This window comes from Mustela lutreola, chromosome 9 (assembly GCF_030435805.1).
Source record: "Mustela lutreola isolate mMusLut2 chromosome 9, mMusLut2.pri, whole genome shotgun sequence".
In the NCBI taxonomy this organism is placed as follows: domain Eukaryota; kingdom Metazoa; phylum Chordata; class Mammalia; order Carnivora; family Mustelidae; genus Mustela; species Mustela lutreola.
The window spans coordinates 55,443,775-55,458,916 of record NC_081298.1 but is presented as its reverse complement, the minus strand read 5'-3'; the positions used below and the strand labels follow the sequence as shown (position 1 = coordinate 55,458,916).

At 54.3% G+C, this 15,142-nt stretch overlaps 2 protein-coding genes across 3 annotated transcripts in view; one reads left to right on the top strand and one right to left on the bottom strand.

Annotated features, from left to right (window-relative positions):
* Window positions 1-10,569, top strand: part of PYGB (glycogen phosphorylase B) — a 57,479-nt gene extending 46,910 nt beyond the window's left edge. Inside the window, exons 15-20 of the mRNA XM_059134249.1 lie at window positions 840-898; window positions 2,828-2,969; window positions 4,729-4,936; window positions 6,319-6,453; window positions 7,658-7,724; window positions 9,156-10,569. Of these exons, the coding sequence (XP_058990232.1) occupies window positions 840-898; window positions 2,828-2,969; window positions 4,729-4,936; window positions 6,319-6,453; window positions 7,658-7,724; window positions 9,156-9,308 (764 nt within the window). The 3' untranslated portion in view covers window positions 9,309-10,569. The remainder of the gene's footprint in view (window positions 1-839; window positions 899-2,827; window positions 2,970-4,728; window positions 4,937-6,318; window positions 6,454-7,657; window positions 7,725-9,155) is intronic.
* A 2,915-nt stretch (window positions 10,570-13,484) lies between these two features.
* The window catches only part of ABHD12 (abhydrolase domain containing 12, lysophospholipase), a 99,033-nt gene continuing 97,375 nt past the window's right edge, over window positions 13,485-15,142 (bottom strand). For both annotated transcript variants that reach the window (XM_059134250.1, XM_059134251.1), the window contains one exon: window positions 13,485-14,173. In XM_059134250.1, coding sequence (XP_058990233.1) covers window positions 14,134-14,173 — 40 coding nt within the window. In that variant the 3' untranslated portion in view covers window positions 13,485-14,133. The remainder of the gene's footprint in view (window positions 14,174-15,142) is intronic.

Sequence of the window (15,142 nt, the reverse complement as noted above, 5' to 3'; positions counted from 1 at the left end):
GAATGTGATGGAGGGCTGCCTCATCCCTCTTTGTAGACCCCCTCCAGCATCTGCCCATACCCACTGACATTGAGACCCAGGGGCCTGGCAAAGGACTCTCTCAGTCTGCTGGGGCTGCAAGTGAGCCAGCCACTGTACCTTGACTCGGGCTGCACCCCTGCAAGAGCTTCAGGAGAGCTTCTTTTTTTTTTTTTTTTTTTTTTTAAGATTTTATTTATTTATTTGACAGAGAGAGATCACAAGTAGGCAGAGAGGCAGGCAGAGAGAGAGAGAGGAGGAAGCAGGCTCCCCGCTGAGCAGAGAGCCCGATGCGGGACTCGATCCCAGGACCCTGAGATCATGACCTGAGGCGAAGGCAGCGGCTTAACCCACTGAGCCACCCAGGCGCCCCAGGAGAGCTTCTCACCTCTGAACACAGCAAGGGTAGGGGGAAACTTGGAGTCTTGCCTGACACCTGTCAAGGGCTGACGGTACAATGACCATCATCCTGGGGCCCCCTTTTTCCATGTGCAAGGGCCTTGATAGCCAGTGACTAGAGCCAAGCCAGCCCCCCTGCTTTGGGCTGTTCTGGAAACAGAGGTGCATCTTTTTCTGTGAGCCTTTTGGAAGAGTTTGTTCCTAGCCTCCTTCCTCACCAAAGTGGAATATAAATGCAGCATCTAGGGGCTTGTCCCCCTTTTTGTAAGTGAGAGTTCCCAACAGACACAGGGGCCCCAGTGGCTGCACCCTGCCCCATGAGTTGGGGTTGATCTCTGAGGATGCTGGTCACCACGCCGTGTCCCAAAGCAGGGGTTTGTCTGGCTTTAGTGCCTTATTTGAATCTCTTGTTTGTCCTGCAGGAATAAAGAAGGACCCAGCCAAGGCCTTTGTGCCCAGGACTGTCATGATCGGGGGCAAGGTGAGGTGATGTCCTCTTTGCTCCTTGTTTGATATTTAGCCTTAATACACAAACCACCATGCTTTTTGTCCGTGCAGACTGTGTCCTAACTGCGGTGCCAGCTGCCCAGTGGGCTGGACACTGTGGTGGCTTAGGGCTGGCATATGCACAGACTGCTAGAGGCCTTCTGCTTCCCCTCTGTGCCTGTGGACTGAGTTAGTTGGTTCAGTGTCCATCAGAACAGCCACAGGAGGGAGCCGAACGGGACCACTGCCTGCCAAAAATAAGAGTGGGGGTCCCCAGCTACAGCGGGCTTACAGGCCCTCCATCTGATGGGGCCATGCCTTTCCTTGCGTAGCTACTGCCTTCCACACCTGTGCCCAGCTCTCAGGCCCTAGCATGCTGCCCACTCACTCCCCTGTACTTGTGTGCTGAGCGGACATAGATGTCTGGCTGCTTCCTCAGCCCAATGTACACCAGCTGGGAGCTCAGCCTAGCTTTCTTTCATTTTATTCACGGTGGTGCATGCTTTTGGACATGTGATCATGGGGTCCCGGTGTGTGGCCATTACTCCCTGGTGGGTCTCCTCTCCGTACTCTGAGCTCTAGGACCTGTGTTTCCACTCTCTGCCACTTTCCCCAAGAGCCTGTGTCCTCAGAAAACATGAGGACACTGTGGAGCACAGCTTCTTATGGGGGACTACGGGGCGGAGACTGGGCACTATTTGCCCCGCCAGCTCAAGCACACACGAAGGTGGGCAGGAGGTATGAACACCTGCCTGGGGCCAGCAAGCCCCACAGGGCTACCAGCTGGGCCCCTTCCCTCCCCTAGTGCCTGTTGGTTCCTTTGTCAGTATCCCAGGGTGCATTTCTTAGAGGTATGGGCTTTCCAACAGTTCTTTAAATGTTCATTGTTAAAATTTTTCAGCCTAGAGAAAAGTAGAAATCCTAGTAATAATATCCATACACCCATCCCAGACGCCTGTGGGACCATTTCAAAGTCAATTCTAGACATAGTATCACTTCACCTCTAAGTACTTCACATGTTTCCAATGACGTTTTCCTTCCAAACTGCCACAGAAACACTTTTTAACACCACCACACGATTCCATCTTCACACATAGATAGTGAACTTACAAATATCTGGAACAGATTGATTAACTCTGGATCCCGGCAGGGCCTCACCTGGTAGATTGCTTGTTGTCTGCCACGTCATCGTCGGTGGCTTTCCTCCATGCCACCCTCCTCTCTCTCCCTGCAATTGATTTGTTACAGAGACTGGGCTGTGTGTCTTCCAGATATCTGTCTGGCATGTTCCAGTATGTTGCTTAGTTCCTTGTGTTTCCTATAAGTTGGTAGTTCTGAAAGTCTTCATCCTTTTTTTTTTTTTTTTAACTTTTATTTTCATTTTTTATAAACATAATATATTTTTATCCCCAGGGGTACAGGTCTGTGAATCGCCAGGTTTACACACTTCATAGCACTCACCAAAGCACATACCCTCCCCAGTGTCCATAACCCCACCCCCCATCTCCCAACTTCCCTCCCCCCAGCAACCCTCAGTTTGTTTTGTGAAATTAAGAGTCACTTATGGTTTGTCTCCCTCCCAATCCCATCTTGTTTCATTTATTCTTCATCCTTTTATCTCATTTCTGAAGAACTAACTAGAGTCAGAGATGCATTGGAGGCTGACAGGTTTCAGCCCAGGCTGAGGCAGCTGTGGGTTGGCTGAGGCAGTCCCTGGAGTGAGGTCACAGGCAGGCGTTGCACCCTGTGGGGCGTGGGTTCCTCTGTCATGAGGCTGTCTTCCAGACTGCATGCAGGACAGGCAGAGGGGGCCGTGTGGCCAGGTGTAACCTCAGCGATCCAGCGCAGGGCCCCAGGATGCTCTGAGGACCCTGCACTGCCCTGAGCACAGGTGATCTTGTACTAAACCTCCCTCTGTCTCCAGGCGGCCCCTGGTTACCACATGGCAAAGATGATCATCAAGCTGGTCACATCCATTGGCAGTGTCGTCAACCACGATCCTGTTGTGGGTGACAAGCTCAAAGTGATCTTCCTGGAAAACTACCGAGTGTCTCTGGCTGAGAAAGGTAGGCCCAGGGCAGCCATGTCAGACAGGAAAGCCTGCCCCTGCCTGGGTGCGATGTGGGTGGTGGTTGCTGGTGGGGCCGATGAACTCTGCCCCAGATACCAGGCTCTCCCTGCTGGAGCGGGCCTCCGTTCTAGCAGTGAAAGGCTTCGGGGAAGCTCTCTGCCCATCACCGAGTGCAGAGAGTTACTCTCAACCTCAGACATCCTTCGTCTCCAGACCTTCTCACTTCTGCCTGTGACCTCCTCTGCTCCCCAGCTTTCATTTCTGCTCCTAGAGCTCACTCTTTCTGGTGGGATACAGCTTCCAGGTCGGCCTCCTTATCCCCTCCTCCCACCCCCAGGGGTGCTTCTGCTATCACCACCGATGTGCTCTCAGGGGCATAACTGCTTCTGATCTGGGCCGGCACCTGCCTCTTCTGTCGGTTTCCAAAGGCAATTTAGGACCTGACATCACGCCCCCTAGGGCTATTCCTCCAAGGGTGTATGTTGCCCTCTGGAGAAGTTCCTGCAGCCAGGTGTGCCTTTGAGCATGACTATCCTGAGCTGGGCAGAACTTTGTAAACTGGCCCTGTCTGGAGGTCCTGGCAGGAAGCAAGAGATGGGAAGCCTGAGCTCTGAGTATCAGGGACATCTGGAGCTCAGACAGACCAGCAGTTGCCTTCTACCCTGAGTAACGATGTGCAGGCTGACTCACTCCCCTTTCCTGCCAGTTCGGCCAGCTCATCGGACCATCTCTGGGTCCCTCAGCTGTCACAGACCATATGTGGTTCAGGGTCAATGCCATGCTTAGCTCCTCACTGAGCTTCTGACATCTTTGTCAAGCCCTTGGCCGCCTGGAACTGCCCTTCCTCACTGATATTTGGGGCCGGCTGGCTCCTGGGCATCTTTAGAACAGAACTTGGGGTGCCTGTTCAGGGACCTCAGAGCTGAAGTCTGGGTCCCCCAAGTGCTCCCTCAGCTCTTGAACTTGCTATAGCAGCATGTACACTATCACATCAGCCTGCTCTCTGTGTAGAGATATAAGGGGGCTTGGGCTTGACCTTGAAGAAGGGCTGGACTCTGCTCTTTGCTGACTCCAAGTGCCAGCCACTGGGCTGGGGGAGCAGCATCAGCTCCATGGACAAGATGAAGGTGTGGGAGCAGGGAGGCCAGGGCGGGGTAGGAAAATGGAGCTTTCCCACTAGCCACATCTTCCAGGCACAGGGAGCCCACCCTTGGGAGAAACCTCGGGGCCCTGGCATTAGGGTCATCATCGTGGCAAGCTGTGCCCAGGGTGCATACTATAGAGTGACTTGCGTGCATGTGAACACAAGGAAGTTCCTAGTTCTCTGGTTCTATGAGTCCAAAGTCCTCTTGAAGTGCTCTAAGGAGCCTTCTGACCCAATGGCATGAGACAGAACTCCTGTCGGGATGAAACAGAGTGATAACACCAAAAGCCAGAACCAGGGTCCCCCAGACTATGGTTGGGCCCAGTCCCTGGAAGGTCCCAGAACAAAGGTCTTTTGTGACCTGGGGTCTTCTCAGGAGTTACCATCTTGGCTTCAGGCTGCTCTGACTCAGGAAGGGAAGCCCTTACAGGCTAGCATGGGTGGGCTGCAGGGCTCAGGCCCATCCTGGACTGAGCAGCAGATGGCACCTGCTCTGGGAGCACCAGCTGTGGGCTGGAAGAGGGCGTGTGGTTTCCCTACACAGAGTTCCCATGGCTCTTATGCTGTGAGCAGCTTGTGGTGACCTACCTTCTCGCCCACCTGCTTGCAGTGATCCCCGCAGCAGACCTGTCCCAGCAGATCTCCACTGCAGGCACCGAGGCCTCGGGCACAGGCAACATGAAGTTCATGCTCAACGGGGCCCTGACCATTGGTACCATGGACGGCGCCAATGTGGAGATGGCTGAGGAGGCTGGGGCTGAGAACCTCTTCATCTTTGGCATGCGTGTGGAGGACGTCGAGGCCCTGGACCGGAAAGGGTGTGTGTCCCTCCCTGTGCTGTCAGGGCCCAGCAGCTCCCCTGGCATGGCTCGGAGCACTGGGGGTGGGGGAGCTGAGAGCAGTCTGGGAGCCAGGCCCATGCTTGCTGGGGTGATGCCCACCTGGCAGCTGGGGGTGGCTATGGGTACATTGGCTGAGCCTGCTCCTCTCCTGAGCACCCCACAGGCTGTCCCGAAGGCTGGCTTGGGCGGGAACTAGATGTTCTGTACTGGTCTCCACTGGCCCAGACCATGGGTTCAGAGCGAGTGTTTTCAAAAGGGTAGAAGGCCCTGGTCTCTGGAGGCAAAGCCCTGAGCACTCCAGGCCAGTGTGGGGATTTGGGGTTGGCCTGCAGCTGAGATTCCCTGGACTGATTCTGTAAAGTAAACTGATCGTCTTGGAATAGTATCAAGTTTTTAGAAAAGTTGCAAAGAGATCTCAGAGTTCTGTAGTTTTCCTGTTGCTGACATCTTCCTAAGTAGGGTGGTACGTTATCAGAATTAGCTAACCAGCAGCAGCGCAGTGTTCCTTAAAGTCCCTGCTTGATTTTAATGTTTCCCCATGAATGTCCTCTGTCCCAGGATCCCACCCAGGGCACGCTTGTGTTTAGACGGCAGGTCTCCAGTCTCCTCTGGTGTGTGACACATTCTCAGCCTTTCCTCATGTGTCATGACTTCAGACCCTCTTGAGTTTGGCCGCAGCCTGATTCAGAGCAATAATGCAAAATCAAAGACAGTACTGCCTAACTGCCTAAAAGCTCTCAGGGGAATTGATGAGGTCTCAGGCACCAGCTGAGTGAAAACCCAGACGTCATAGATGAGAGTCACCCAACCTGAGAACACTCCCCCGTGTCCTTTTCTGCCTGACCCTCAGTTTGGACTTTCTGCCACATCAGTCTCCTGGCACTGCATACCTGCACACCTGCTCCGTGCTCTGCCCCCCACCCCTGCCCCTGCTCCGCTCCAGACTCTGATGGCTGTGGCCTCTTGTGTCTGGTTGTGCTTGGTGTACACCTCATTTCCTTTGTCGTGGTGGACGGGGTAGGGGGTGGCAGGAAGCAGGGCAAGGACAGTTAGGGGTAGGGTGTGGGGGAGTGGCGTGGAGGTGGCTTGCAGTGGGCATATTCTCGGGCAGCCTTCCCCTACAGGAATATGATGGTACCAAGCATGTGATTCTGGGTCTTCCAGTGATTGTGTTTCTCTAACCAGGGAGCTGCAGGATTCATTCTGCCCGTCTAGCACATCACTGCCTCTTTGGGGCCCAGCGGCACGCGTGGCTAGGCAGGCCCAGAGCCAGGGGTGGTCTGGGACCAGAGGTGTGCCCAGTACAGACACCCTGTCCCTCACTCTGGAACCTGAGGTTTGGCCCCACCTCTCCACAGGTACAATGCCAGAGAGTACTATGACCGCCTGCCTGAGCTGAAGCAGGCCGTTGACCAGATCAGCAGCGGCTTCTTCTCTCCCAAGGAACCAGACTGCTTCAGGGACGTGGTCAACATGCTGCTGAACCACGATAGGTTCGTTCTCACATCCTTTCCCACCGCTGGCCAGACAGAGGGGTCCTCCTGGTGGGCCAAGGCCTGCACTTTGGGGATGACCCATGGTAAGGCTTGCTCCCCACCTGAGCCCATGGGCAGAGCCCCAGGCTATCAACCAGGTCCTGCAGGGGCCTCTGGAGGTGCTTGCCTGCTTGGGGCCCTGGTGGTAGGGGTGGCCAGTGCATGGTCCAGCCCCAGGGCCCCCCAGCACTAGCTAACCCTACCCCCCCACCAAAGGGCATGACAAGCAGAAGGTGGTTTCAAATGGGGCTGGTCTGAGGCAATTCCTGATCCTCTCTTCCCTGTGGGCAGGATGCCCCAGAAACCTCTGGGGGGCGGGGTGAGGTGGGGGGCTGGGCCTCTACAACCAAAGTCCCACAGGCCCAACTGAGCCAGCTGTTGGCCAGTGGTGACACCAGGTGGTTTAAGAGGAATTAACTTGTGATGCAAATTAAGTTGTGATATTTTATTACAAAGCATCAACAAAGGGCTATACTGTCCACATTCCCGCACGTGCTCATTTGCAGCAGGTCAGCACCTCCGCTTGCCCTCTCGTGGCCTTTCTTTGCTCTGGCCTGTTGGCAAGAGCTGAGCTCTGTCCCACTCTCAGCTGCCTTCAGGTGGTGGCCTGTGCTGGCCATCTGCTGCTGGCCTGTGAGGGCTGGGGGCTGGTGTCTGTCAGACCAGATCGCGGCCCCGCACAGCGCAGGATGGGAGCTTGGCCCTGATTCAGACTGGAATCAAGGAAACACTGCTCAGTTTCCTGAACTGTCTCCGCAACTCAATCACAAACGGAAACACAGTCCCCTTACATAACTCCTGCCATGCTGTCCATGGGATCCTTTCCCTGGATCACCAGCTCTCACCCCCTTGGCTCTGGTAAGGAATGGCCAGGCAGAGCCTTGCTGCCTATCTGTGCCACGTACCCTGGGGCAGTGGAGTTGGAGGAAGCCTCTCAGCCTGTGCCACTCAGCCCCGCCTGCGTGGGGAGGGTGCGTTAGAAACAGGTGAAAACAAGGTTTCTGTAGAATAATATCCCCAGTACAAAAGTTCTGCTCCTAGAGCCACCTCTGTGGCTCATCCCAAAGCATGAGGACCTGGATGGCCGGGGCCTAGTGGCCCATTTCCTGACCTCCGACTCACCACCTGCCACAGTGGCCTAGCTCCCTGTCTCCTGTTTCAGGTTCAAAGTGTTTGCAGATTATGAAGCATATGTGGCATGCCAGGCCCAGGTGGATCAGCTGTACCAGGTATGGTTCTAGGGCCCCCAAGCTGGGATGGGAGGGTGGCCTGGCAGGGGAGCAGTAGGGGACGTCTGTAAGGTCCAGTCCTGGGAAGCCACTGTTCACCTTGTGGCCTGGACAAAGGGGGGTGGGCGCTTAGCAGGCTGAGGTGCATCATGGACATGGGCTGTCCAGGGGTTCTTGATCAGCTTCTACTCACATGGTCTCCGTTGTCCCTCTGCTGTCCCCTGGTGAGGCTGGTGCCTTGCGACCCCTTGGGGCCAGGCCACTGTCCACACTGGCACGTTTCTGCCCAGGCTCTGAGTGGCTGCCATAGAACACACGTGAGCAGGACAGGAATTTCTGTGGACGGCAGAGACGATGGGCACTGTGGTCTGAGCCCCCAGTGGCTGTGATTGGGAGGATGTGGGGAGCAAGTGTAGAGCCAGGAAGACATGTGTGCACACAGAAAGCCTATGTTTAAAAATGAGAGTGCTTCCTTGAACAGGGAAAGCTTCCATGTTGAGTGAGGGGCCATTGCTGTAAAGAGTGGTCTTTCTAAGGCTGGACCACTATAGCCAGCTCCCCAGTCCTTGGTGAAGGTGGACAAGGAGGGACCCCTCATCCCAGTTTCTGTATGGAGCATGTCCCCCAGGGAGTGGGTGTATCCACGTGGGGACTCATAGGAAGACAGAGGACCAGAGCTTGCAGGGCTGAAGAAGGGTATCCCTTGGTGCCCACTTCCCTCCCCTTGCTGGGGTTTTCTGGACACCCAGCCTGTGTGCCCTACCAGTGGTGGCAGGGGGAGAGGACTCTGGGTGTTGTGGTGTGAGTCTGCAGTGGTGGGTCAGATGGATTCTTCCCCTGGTTCTTGGATGAGGCCTGCGGGATCTTTCTGATGTGTTGTGGTCCTGGCCCCTATCCCCCACCTTTAGGGAAGCTGTCTGCCCTTGGAGACCCATTAAAGAATAAGGGGGCCTGGAAACCTAAGTTACCAGGCAGGGCTCGGGGGGGGGCACCTTTGCTTCCCAGACGCGGGCCTCAGCAGAGTCTTCCCTTTTGGGGAGGCTCCCCGTGATGCTGGCTCAGTCCAGGGATGGTTGTCAGGCTCTGGGGGAAGCCGTGGAGGGGAGACCACTTAGCCTTTTTCCATGGATGCACTTGGCGGGTACTCACTTGGTGGTGGTTCTTTGTCAGGTGGGCTGTGCCTCAGAATACGTGGCACATTTTGAGGCCCAGGGCCTTCTCAGGCTCCTTACCCCCATATCTAGTCATTTGATAGCTTTTCTGATTGGTGAGGATCCCCATTTCAGTGAGCTATTGATTGCAATTTCATCTTTGTTCATCATGCTGATGAACAGGGGCTGAGAGCCCATCTAGAAGCAGCCCTGAAGTTCTGGAAGTGCAGGCTGTCTTGTGTGGTACCTGAGATTACTCAGCCTCTTCTTCCCTCTGCAGAACCCCAGGGAGTGGACCAAGAAGGTCATCAGGAACATCGCCTGCTCGGGCAAGTTCTCCAGTGACCGGACCATCACAGAGTATGCCCGGGACATCTGGGGCGTGGAGCCCTCCGACCTACAGATCCCACTCCCCAACCTCCCCCGGGATTAGGTACCCTAGCAATGGCCTGCTGTTTCTGGAGGGCCATGAGAATTGTAGTGGTGATGGCTTGGGGTGGGCAAGGAAGAAAGGGTGCAAAGAGAGGTACTCCCAGTTTCCTGCAGGAAACAGAGCTTGCAGCACTGGGGCAGCTGGCCCCGCAGCTTTAGCTCACCTGACACAAGGAGGTGGGGAGGGTAGAGCCACCGGGTGGGCTCCTCTCAGACCTTGCACGCACCTTGCAGTGAGCTTGTTTTTAGTTTTGAGCCTCTGGATTCCAGGGTCCGGGCAGATAGCTGTGGCGAAGCCTGGGGAACTGTGTGTTTTCTGTACCACAAGTGCTGGCCCGCTGGCGTGGGCTCCCAGCCTCCTGGCCATGCTAGTACTCTGGCTATGTCTGCAGCTGCAACGTGGGCGCTGTGGCCCAAAGTTCCAGACTGATCAGATAAAGGGGCTCTAGGATGGCTAAGGGGGACATTGGGGAGGACATCTGTGTCCAGCATCCTGGGGTCCTTGGCTAGGACAAGGCTGGCTGATGCAAAGCTACCGTGGTTTTGCATTCTTGAGAGGATAATCAGCTTCCCAGGGAAATGAAAGTAGCTGAAGCCTTTTCTTTTTTTTTTTTAGCAACTAAAAGTTATACTTTTGAAGTTTTGTGGAGAGGCAATGCTGGAATGTGTTGTCCAGACCTGGGGGCCCTGCGGTGGGGCGCTTTGCTGGGGAGGCCAAATGCCCCTGCCACGTGTGTCCTGGGGCCTGCCTTTCCTGTCTTACACTTGGGGCCACCCTCCCTTCTCCCTTGGTTTCCAGCAGAGTAACCACCTTGGAAAGGACTGAGCAGGCCCAGAAGGGAGCCCACTTTGCTTCTGTCTGGACAGCAGGCTGGTGGCAGGAAGGGTGGATGAGCCCCTCTCAGCTGCCCAGAGGAGAGAGCCAGGGAGCAGGCTAGCGTGCTTCACCACAGGCTTAATGGGACAAGGAGGGGAAGCACCCTTCCAGAGGCTCTACATCCTTGCATGCTGGGTCTGGATGGCACAGGGCTCTGCCCTCACCCCAGGTCCTGACTGCTCACAGAATCAGGCCATGGAGGATTTGCTCACATGTGCCCTTCACCAGAGCTGCAGAGGTCTGCTGGGGAGGCCCACGTTCTGGGGCTGTGGTCACACCTCCGCCACCTTCCCACTGCCCCATTTCTTAGGCCATGTGTGACCATCACTGTGCCACTTGATGTCACTGCCTCGTGTGAGAAACTGATTAAACCTTCCTGCCTGTGCCTCGTTGACCTGGCCTGTGTTTCATTCTGCACCGAGGACAGGGTGGGGGCTGCATCACAGGGGCAGGCTTCGGACCCTCCCTCGTTAAGGGGCCCATCACTCTGGGATTAAGGACAGACCAAGCTCTCCCATCCCAGCTGCAGGTGGGACTTAAGAGTCTGTGTGAAAACAGATAATCATATCAAAAAATGGGCAGAAGATATGAACAGACACTTCTCCAATGAAGACATACAAATGACTATCAGATACATAAAAATGTTCATCATCACTAGCCATCAGGAAGATTCCAATTAAAACCACATTGAGATACCACCTTACACCAGTTAGAATAGCCAAAATTATCAAGACAGGAAATAACGTGTGTTGGAGGGGATGTGGAGAAAGGGGAACCCTCTTCCACTGTTGGTGGGAATGCAAGTTGGTGCAGCCTCTTTGGAGAACAGTGTGGAGATTCCTCAAGAAATTAAAAATAGAGCTTCCCTATGACCCTGCCATTGCACTACTGAGTATTTACCCCAAAGATACAGATGTAGTGAAAAGAAGGGCCATCTGTACCCCAATGTTTATAGCAGCAATGGCCACGGTCACCAAACTGTGGAAGGAACCAAGATGCCCTTCAACGGACGAATGGGTAAGGAAGTTGTGGTCCATATACACTAGGGAGTATTATGCCTCCATCAGAAAGGACAAATACCCAACTTTTGTAGCAACATGGACGGGACTGGAAGAGATTATGCTGAGTGAAATAAGTGAAGCAGAGAGAGTCAATTATCCTATGGTTTCACTTATTTGTGGAGTGTAACAAATAGCATGGAGGACATGGGGAGTTAGGAGAAGGGAGTTGAGGAAAATTGGAAGGGGAGGTGAACCATGAGAGACTATGGACTCTGAAAAACAATCTGAGGGTTTCGAAGGGGTGGGGTGGTAGGTTGGGGGAACCAGGTGGTGGGTATTAGAGAGGGCACGGATTGCATGGAGCACTGGGTGTGGTGCAAAAATAATGAATACTGTTATGCTGAAAATAAAAGAAAAAAAAGTATGTGTGTTTGAACCACAAGCTGGTAAAAGAATCATCAATCTGTTGTATAAACTGTCATCTGGATGTTGGCATCATTGGTGCAAATTACACTGGTTCTTTTGCACCTGCCCTCTACCAGCCACTCTTGGCCCTAGGACATGGAATGCCCTGGGGATGAGAGCATGTCCCCCAAACTGTGTCACTGTAGGCTGAATTAAAAGCCAGGAGGGACATGAACTTGGGGCTGTTAGCCAAACAACCTGAAAACCACAGGACAATGGAGCACCGTGGGCCCGCTGGAGCGGCCTGGGGATGCTGAGCAGCTCCCAGGAGACACGTTCTTCCAGGAAACGTGTATTAACTGCAGAATTTATAGCTGTGCATGTCTTGATCTGTTCTTTTTTTTTTTTTTTTTTTTTAATTCAAGGATTGGTTTTGTGATCAGCAGAGATTACATCTGTCCTAGCCCACAATTTAGTTACTAATCTGAGACCAGCAGTGAAGGCATTTGGACTTGATTAGCCAATCCGATGGCCCAGCAGCTCACCATCCCTATCAGTGCTTTCTAGAGCACTATCTAGAGCACCTATCAAAATACCAACAGCGTATATTTTACTTCATATCCTCTCACATGGCTCACACATACCCAGAACACAGAACAGGAGGAAGCTTCCTGCCCAGGCAGGGTGGGTGGGTTGCATCTGGCTGAAGTGGGGTGGGAGGACAGCTCTGACTTGGGGCCTCAGTCACGGGGCTGAAAGAGCAAGCCTTGGGGGGCTACTTGGGCCCAGGGGGCACATCACGCAGAGCAGTTACATAGGAACACGCTATAGGAAGGGGCTTATGTCTCACCCCAGGGATGGGGTGGGGTCTTGCAGGTAGTGCACACACCCAAATCTGATGCCAGGGGAACCCGTCCAATAGAACGAAGACATAAACTGACCTCAGGAGAGTCTGTTCATGCTTCAACCCCTTAAGGAAAGGCATGGTTTCCCCAATGTGAGAATCACTATAGGCAGCTTGAAGGTACCTCAGAAAAGAGAAGCTGTCACCTGCCTTGGCGCATCGGCCCCACAGACTGCCCACAGCTGCCAAGAGTGGCCACAGACCTTAAAGAACAGGCTGGTGAACTAGGCTCCCTGTAACCCAGGGGAATTTCTGAGCTGCCAAGACCGCGAAGTCCCAGAGCCTTAGGACCCTGGTGGGGAGAGTCCAACCATCAGGGGAAGTAGGTCCCAGGTGGGCTTTCATCCTCTGTTGTGTATCACGCCTCTATACCTAAGCCGCAGGGGTAGGACAGTCCTCTGTGGGGCCAGCCTGAAAGCCCCTTACTAAACCACAGACTTCTCACTCTCTGGTTACTTAGCTAGGATATGAGAATCTGGCCCTTCACCAGCACCGGGGCTGTTGAGAAGCAGGATCCTCAGAGGGTGCCAAGTGGGGGCAGCAGAAGTCCAGGGAGACTAATTTGACAAAAAACTGAACAACACTCCCTTTCCCCAATAAGTGAACAAGGCGGTGCTCACAGACTAGAACTAGAAACCTCTTACTCCAATGCCCCATGTCCTTCCACGGACTCGTGCCAGGGCTTGCTTGGCGTCTGTGGGTGAAACCCTAGAGCCTGCCAACCAATACCAACATCCAGTAAGCTTGCTACAGTGTGAAGTTGAAAGGGGCCTGTATTTTAGGAAAACGCCCCCTGTCCCCTCTGGAGAAGCCACGGCCATGAACATACCTTGTCCTGGGACGATGCCCCTCCTTGCACGGACCTCCACATCTAGAAAGAGGAAAGGAAGGCCCAGGATCTCTGGCCTTACAGAGCTGCCCCTCCTCCCACAGGCTGGGCTCTGAACATGACCTGAAAATAGCTGGAGGGGTCACTGAGAACACAGCAGATAGACCACCACCACGATTTTATTCTTAAATAAATGCTCAGTCTAAGGCCAGGTTAGGCAGAAAGGTGGGCAGAAAGTGGAGGAAGTGCAGGTCATGGGCACCTCACCTCCCCCGTTGTGAGCAGTGGGACCTGCCCAGGGATGCAGGGACCGCCAAGGTAGGCAAGCAGGGTGCTCTGGGTTGGGGGGGTTGCCAATGGGACCATTAGAGTCTATTCTGCGTGGGCTGGGAAGGGACAGAACCCATCTCCCCACGATCTTACCAGTGATGCTGGAAAGCTCAGTGTGGTCCCAAGACCCCAAGCCTCCTACCCCAGGCTCCCTTGCCCAGCTCAGCAAGTGCGGGATAGACCAGCTGGCGGCTGGCCTACTCTGTCACTGTCTTCCCAATGAGAGCTCGGATTGAGTGGCAACAAGAGGGAGAGGGGATCCCATGCCTGCAAACTGTGTTTTCCACAAAGATCCATGCTCCCAGCCACCTAAGACAGGTGCCTCAGGTCTGCCGGGTCTCCTCTGCCTGCCTCAGCTGGCATCCAAGTCCTCTCTCCGGGGGCATTGAAGACGCTGGCACCCCAGGCCCCAGGGTGCCAGGTTGGCTGGAGCAAAGGGGAGGAGGGTAGAGGTCTTCATGCTCCTTCAGGCAGCAAGACTCAGTGTTGGCGCCCAGGTTCTGACTTTCCCAGGAACTCCCTAGACGACAGGAGGACAGCCATCAGCCAAACCCAGAGCCCACACCAGAGCTCTTTCCTCATCCGTCCTCAAACAACTCATCCCAGGAGTCTGAGAAGGACCCTGGAGGACCACCCCCGCTCAGAAAGCCTGAGTTAAATAAACAGGGCTCCAATGGAATTGGCCTGGTCAAATCTCAACCCTGTAGGAAGAAAGACCAGGTAATGGGCTACTCTTCTTTGTTCTAAACTCTAGAGCTGTACCCTGGACTAAATTTCCTATAACCTATTCCTTTTGTGCTGGAAAAATCACAACCCTAGAGCAAACCCATACTCTTTGAGTTCACAGTCCCCTCTCAGCAACCCAGGTCCCTGATTCAGGAAATGGCAAACCACTAAAGAAATGCACCTTTGGGGGGTGCTTGGGTGGCTCAGTGGGTTAAGCCTCTGCCTTCGGCTCAGGTCATGATCTTGGGGTCCTGAGATCAAGCCCCGCATCAGGCTCTCTGCTCAGTGGGGAGTCTGCTTCCCTCTCTCTCTCTGTCTGCCTCTCTGTCTACTTGTGATCTCTGTCAAATAAACAAATAAAATCTTTAAAAAAAAAAAAAAAAAAAGAAATGCAGCTTTGCTTCTGGAACTGCTGAGACAGCCATAGGAGAGCTGAAAGTGTAATGGCATAAAACTACTGAGGGCCAATTCCAACACCCCCAGGCTCAGCAGCCCCAGAAAGGTGAACTTGTACCATCCCCACCTCGGCATCCTGCAGAAGGCCACACGGCCAGGAGGTGCTGGGCTGCCTATGCCTGGGATGGGAGGCAAGGAGGCTGGGGAGCATGGGCCTGAGTGATGGGATTTGTCCCTGCACAAAAGCCTGGGCTCCTGAGGCGGGGCCAGGCCTCATCCAGTCCAAACAACCCTGTGCCACCATCTCGCCCTTCATGCCTGGGCTTGGCACCTGGGCAAGGGATGGGCACCATAGCCCCAGCCACTC